Source organism: Panthera tigris, chromosome D4, assembly GCF_018350195.1.
Source record: "Panthera tigris isolate Pti1 chromosome D4, P.tigris_Pti1_mat1.1, whole genome shotgun sequence".
Lineage (NCBI taxonomy): Eukaryota > Metazoa > Chordata > Mammalia > Carnivora > Felidae > Panthera > Panthera tigris.
The window spans coordinates 88884506-88890505 of record NC_056672.1 but is presented as its reverse complement, the minus strand read 5'-3'; the positions used below and the strand labels follow the sequence as shown (position 1 = coordinate 88890505).

Sequence of the window (6000 nt, the reverse complement as noted above, 5' to 3'; positions counted from 1 at the left end):
CGTGGAGACTCCGGGCCGGCAGGGGGCGCCGCCTCCCAGACGGGAGGCTCGGGCCGGCTCCGGGCCGGCAGGGGGCGCTGGGCTCGCGGCGGCGTGGCGGGCGCCCGGCAGGTGGCGCTCTGGCCGCGGCCGAGGCGGGCGGCGGGCGGCGGCGGTGGCGGCGGCGGCGGCAGCAGCGCGGCGCTGCGGCCGGCTCTCGGGCCCGGGAAGCGGCAGCGGCGGCGGCGGCGGCGAGAGCGGAGGAGGCGGAGCGGCGGCGGCCGGCGGCGGGAGCGGCGGCGGCGGCCCCGGGCGGGCGGGAGCGCCGCTGGCCGAGCGCACAGGCCGCGGCCCGCGGAGCCCGCCATGCCGGCGCGGGTGTGAGGCGCGGCGAGCCAGGGCCGAGGCGAGCGGCGGCCGCGCCGGCCTGTGGCCCCGCAGCGGCCCGGCCCGGGCCCCATGAGCGGCGGCCTCGGCCTCCGGCGCAGCCCGGAAATGTCCGGCAAGCTCGAGAAAGCAGGTGAGCGCGGCGCCGGGCGGGAGGGGCGGGCCTGCAGGGGCGCGGGCGCCGGGGCGAGCCGCCGCCCAGGCCTGGGGCCCCGCCGCCCCGCCGCCCCGCGGGGGCCGTCTCGGCGCGCCGGCCTGCTGGCGCTCCCGGGGCGGCGGGGCCGGCGGGATTCGGGCCCCCGGGGCGCGTGGGGAGCGGGACGGGAGCCCGGGCGCGCGGCCGTTCTTCCCCCGGCGGGCGGAGCCGAGCCCCGAAAGGTGTCACTTCTGCCGGGCCCCGGGTGTACGTTGAACCCGAAGCGGCCGCTTCGCTGGCTTCGGAGGAAGCAGGCAGGATGTGTCTGGGCGCCTTCGGGGCTCGCTCGCCTTCCCCGCTGGCGCCGCGCTGAGCTCCGGCAGCAGGGCCCGGAGGGAGCCTGCGGGTTTGGGGGCGATGATCACCTCATCTCTTTGTGTGTTTCCTAGAAACCTCGGAGAGCTGCCTTCCCATCACCGGGCTTCTGCCCGTGCTGGGGGTCAGAGTCCCCAAAGACTCCGTTAGGGCCGTGCCTCCGGGGTGCGGGTGGGGGGCCCGGGGCGGCTCTGGCCAGCGGCCCCCTGCGGGGCGAATCCCTGGGTCCCAGGTGAGGTGGGCGGGCAGGCCAGGGCTCCTGTGCGGGGGACACCGTTGCTTGTCATCGCCTGGGCGCCAGCCTAGCTTGGCGGCCGAGTGGTGCAAGGCAGGCTTTTAGGGGCTGCCGAGGGGCAAGTTGCATTGATTTGGGAAGTGGCGCCTTCTGCCCAGGCGGAACCCATATACTCTTCTGCGCTGGGCCTCAGGAGGGGACTCGGAAGGGGTGGGGGGGTGGGTGGGGACTTGCAGGGCTGTGGTTTAAGCACAGGAAGGAAATTTCTGTCGCCTTTATTGAGGGTTTTCTATACATCCGGCTCTGTGCTGAGCACCTTACAAGTGGTGCTTAGTAAATCCTTGCAGGTTCTCGGTGGGAGAGGATTTGATGGTGGTTTTACAGGCTCAGGGCCTCTCAGTGTGTTCCTACGGGCTGGCCACCCAGCGAGAGGGCAGCTGGCCATCCACTGCGGGCCTGGCTGCCTTCCTCAGGGGCAGGGCCCTCGGTTTCAGGGGCTGTTTCTTGGGTATTTCTCTCAGCTTCTCATCAGGGCCGTGCCCAGTGACCGCGAGCTGCTTCTCGGCACACGTACCATTCCAGAAATACCTGGGGTTAATTTGTGCAGCGTTTCTCAGGAGCCCCGTGAATAGTGTCTCCGAAGGGTGCTGTTGGGCAGGTCAGATTGTTTGCTTTAAATACATAAGTAAATGGCAGGGTTTTCTCTGCTTAGGATACGTTCATTGTCAAAAACGTGAGAATCGAGGAAAAGGAAAAAGTGAGCTGAAAAGCACGTGTCGTCCCGCGGACCGCCTTCCACAGCGCAGACCTGTCAGATAAAATGAGTCTTCAGTTGTGTGCTCTGTTACCTCGAGAAGGGGGCGGGGGGGTTCCTAAGGCCAGTTGCTTTCAGCATAGATTAGCCCCTCGCCCTCTCTGGGCACCTCCTTCCGCGAGGGTCTGCCGCAGACGGAGACACCAGTAAGCTCCTTCTTCAGAGAAGCTTCTCTGAGGCAGGGAGGGCCGGACCTAGCCTGACCCCGGACTCCCGGGCCACCTGATAGGCGCTGCAGCCAGAGCCGGGGCCTGGGGACAGCGAGGGAATGGGGGAGGCCCTGGAGGGGACGGGGCTCGTGCTGGGCTCCGAAGAGAGGGTGGGGGGGGTGCCCAGGTGGAGTGGAGGTGGCGGGGGGGAGGGCAGAGAGGAAGGGGCCGACCCGGGGCCGCGGGAAACTCGGGAGGAAAATGCATTGGGTGAGAGGCAGCTAAGCGAGAAAGTTCTGAGGTTGGCACCTTGTGTGGAGCTAGCGGGAAGCCCGTGGTGCCTACGGCCTTTGGCTGTGCCTCACGGTCGTCGGGGAAGATGGGGGCGCCCCTGGAATGAAGGGTGCGTCTCCCTGGGGGTCCCTGCTGGTCATTACAGGCGCGCTTCTCCTTGCGTTTGGATGAGGTTCCTGTTGGCGTTTTCTAAACAGCCCTTCTCCTAAGCCACCAGCAGAGTGTTTCCTTCCAAGGGAAGGGCTTTGGGTGCAGCAGCGACTCCTGTTAGCAAGTGAGTCCCTGGCAAGTCATAGAGGCTGAAGAGTCACTGGGGGTCTCCGGGGGGAGATCTTCTGGGGTCTGCCATGCCGCTCTTCAGTATACTGACTCAGCAGTGCCTGGCTGGGGGAGGGGGACGCCCACTGCCTTCCTCCCAGGGTCTACCTGCCGTTTCTTTGGGGACACGGAAAGGCAAGCCTCAGTTTGTGCTGTCTCCGGTCATCTCTGCTCCCAGATCGAGACGGCCTGGGTTCCAGAGGGCGGCGGAGGGTCAGCTGGCTGGCCGGTCGGGGCCTTGTCCGGTTAGCTTTGGCGGAGGAGGGCTGATGTTGGAGGGCGGAGGCGTATGGATCAGGGAGCTCCCCGGGGTGAGCTTGTGCGGAGGGAGGCCTGGCAGAGAGAAGAGACTCTGCCCTGGGAGCCAAGCGGGACTAGTTCTGAGCGAGGGCACCGGCAGGAGACGCGTGTGGCCGCTCCAAGGCCACTTTGGTGGAGCCGGCGAAGACGATTCCTGTTGCACGCAGGTACGATGGCGTTCAGTTGGTTCACAGTTCCAGCAAACGCATCGTGTGCGGACGGTTGATGCCCTGCGTGTCTGGAACTAAAACGCCGCTCTTGCCTATGCGCGGAGGTGGCAGGCTGGTGGCTCCGGGCTGGGTTCTGTCCATAGATGTGTTGTGTTTGAGCCATACGCGTTGCCGAAGAAAGAGGAAGGAATTGATGGCCGGCCCTTAAAAGTCAGGAAATCGCTCACATATCTCAGATTTCTGGTTCTCTTGAAAAATGACAAACTCTGGTAACTCTGCGGCCTTGTTTCCTACCAGGTGGCGGGGTGGGGCAGGGGGTGGGCGCCACTCCCCCCACCAGCCACGTCTCGGATTCCTGTTTCCCACTTGGGCCGTTGACATTTGAGTCTGCAGCCCCTTCCTTGGAGACACCATTTGTGTGTGTTCGCGTTTCATCCGGACTTTGAAATCTTTGCCCCATTCCTCCATCGATTCCTTCCTCAGTCCAGGAAGGCTCTGTCCAGCTCCGCACGAGGCTCCGGGGAGCTGGCGTTGAACTCAGCAGACATCACCGAGCACACAGGCCCTGGCCCTGGCAGTGTGGGGAGCACCGGAGAGGTTAGGAGGGGTCACGTCAGACTTAGGGCGGGGGCAGGTATCAGGAGGCTAGCTCTGTGGGGAGCTGAGATTCAGGGTGAGACTCAGAGGGTGGGGCGAGTTAGCAGGGGCACAACGCAGGGATAGGGAGGAAGGGGGTTCTGGTTTTACTGACCGCCCATCAGAGTCTCCCTTGCTCGTTTGTGCATCGCAGATGCTTTGTCCAGCATCTCCTAAGGGGCCTGGACTTGTTCTGGTCCTTGGAATACAACCCACCGCCCCACCCCCCTCCTGGGCCTCACCTCCTAACTGGGCAGATACTCAGAATAGACACCGTGAGAACGTAGACTGTCACTCACCGAGCCCCCCGGCCAGTTCTACAGGCTCCCTGTGACCCCGAACTGCCCGCTGGGGCCGATGTGGTACACGCTCCCCAGTGCACCGCCTGAGGACAGAATAAACACGGCGTCTCAGACTCCAGTGTATGTTTTTCAGATGTGTGGAGAGGCTTTTGTTGCAAATTAAAAAGCAACATTTATCCTGACTGCGTGCGTAGTGAGTTTTCGTCGTTGCGCTTTTTTCTCAGAACAGCGGAAAAGTACGCGTGCCGTCCCACGAGGCCGTAGCAAGTTCCTGTGGATCAGCACTCACTGGGTTTGGGTCAATTTTAAACTTCTCTCAGATTTTACACTTCCTCCTCCTCCCCTCCCCCCCTCCCCCCCTCCCCCCCTTAACAATCTTTGTGGTCAAGATGAATCCAGTCAACGCATACGACATTTTTGTGGCTCCCGGTGGGCCTTCATTCACTCACACGTGCACCTTACGCAGCCTGTCCTCGGAGGCAAACGCCGTGACGCCTCACGGCACGGCGTCCGAAGAAGACCGGCCCTCCCAGGGTCCCGGTCCAAGAGTAACATCAAAATGGTCTTGAGCATTTCTGCAGCGTCCTTTCATTCTGAGAATGCATCGAGAGACAGCCTCCTTTCACTCCACCCGCGGGACCGTCCTGGGGGCTGGGTCAGGGCTCATTCTCCCTATTTTGCGCCTGAGGACAACCAAGATCCAGGAAGGTGTGGGGGACCGAGCAGGCGGCCGGTCTCCAGCTCCCTGCCCGGCCACCGTTCCCCCTTCACAGAGCACCGCTTAGAGCCTCCCGTGGTGCTGGGCACACAGTAGCTTTCATCTTGATTCTTGGTCACGTTTCTGTTTCTGGTCTTCCCTAAGGGGGGGAAAACGACAGCAACTCAGTTAAATAAAGGTAGGCCCAGCGTAGTCTTTAGGCTGCGTGTGATACTAATAACACTAACAACATTAGCAGTCCTTGAGGGAGATAAATGGCATGGGTGTGGGCTGCGTTTCACAAAAGCAGCCACCGCGGCCCCAAATGTTGCCTGGTCGCCTGCACAGCTGTTGGCAGAGGTGTTTTGAATGGGATTCCTCGCGGCCGACGGACCTGATGGGAGGCCGTGAAGATGAGTCATGTGTGAGCTTGCAGAAAAATCATTTCCCAAATTAGCCCGGATTGGAGAATGCCCTGAGCACGGGGCTGGGTCTTACTTCAGTCCAGCTGGACGTGTTCCCCGTTGCCATAATAAGATGACGCACTGGACAGAGTGCTGCCGGCTGCCGCGCCCACGAAGGATCCGACCGGGCGCCTCGCTGCCGGGACAGGTGTTCCCCTGATTCGTCACCCACCTTGCCCCGAAGGCTGTTTTATGATGAAAAACAAAACCCACAGTTTGTGAATTGATGAAGGGATCTGTCATCTTGGTTCTAGCCATGTGTTTCGGCCATTTGACTAAGACTGAGACCTGTCATTGTGAGCTTGGGCGACTCTTTCCCTTTCCAGGGTCTCGTTTTCCCCATCGGTGCTCTGAAGGCATGAGACTCTCAAGTTAGTGCTTCTTTGTTCTGTTTGAAGGTGGCAGGTCCTTATCTCTGTGGAAGAGGGCCATCAGAAACTTTGAGGACCGTGAATCCTTCCTGTTCAGCGGTGGCCCCTGAGGATCCTCCTTGGGTCCTCCAGTGAGCAGTGTGAAAACTTACTTCCAGGATGCACTCAGCCTTCTCTTCCAAAACCAGCCTCCTCTGGGCTCGTCGTGCCTTCTCTTCCCCCAGCAGATCGTGAATTCCATGGGAAGGCCCCAAATAAACACTTGGGGAAATCAGTATTGTTTAGCTCATCCAGAAACCTCACTTTCCTTTCTGAAAGTTAAAAATCAACAGATACTGGGGCGCCTGGGTGGCTCAGTCGGTTGAGCGTCTGA

General features: G+C 62.0%; 1 protein-coding gene across 6 annotated transcripts in view; it reads left to right on the top strand.

Moving 5' to 3' along the window:
* The first annotated feature begins 394 nt into the window (after positions 1-394).
* RAPGEF1 (Rap guanine nucleotide exchange factor 1) overlaps positions 395-6000 on the top strand; it is a 131371-nt gene continuing 125765 nt past the window's right edge. For 2 of the 6 annotated variants that reach the window (XM_042964375.1, XM_042964374.1), the window contains exon 1: positions 395-499. In XM_042964375.1, coding sequence (XP_042820309.1) covers positions 439-499 — 61 coding nt within the window. In that variant the 5' untranslated portion in view covers positions 395-438. The remainder of the gene's footprint in view (positions 500-6000) is intronic. The other 4 variants (XM_042964373.1, XM_042964372.1, XM_042964365.1 and 1 more) reach the window with 3 other exon arrangements.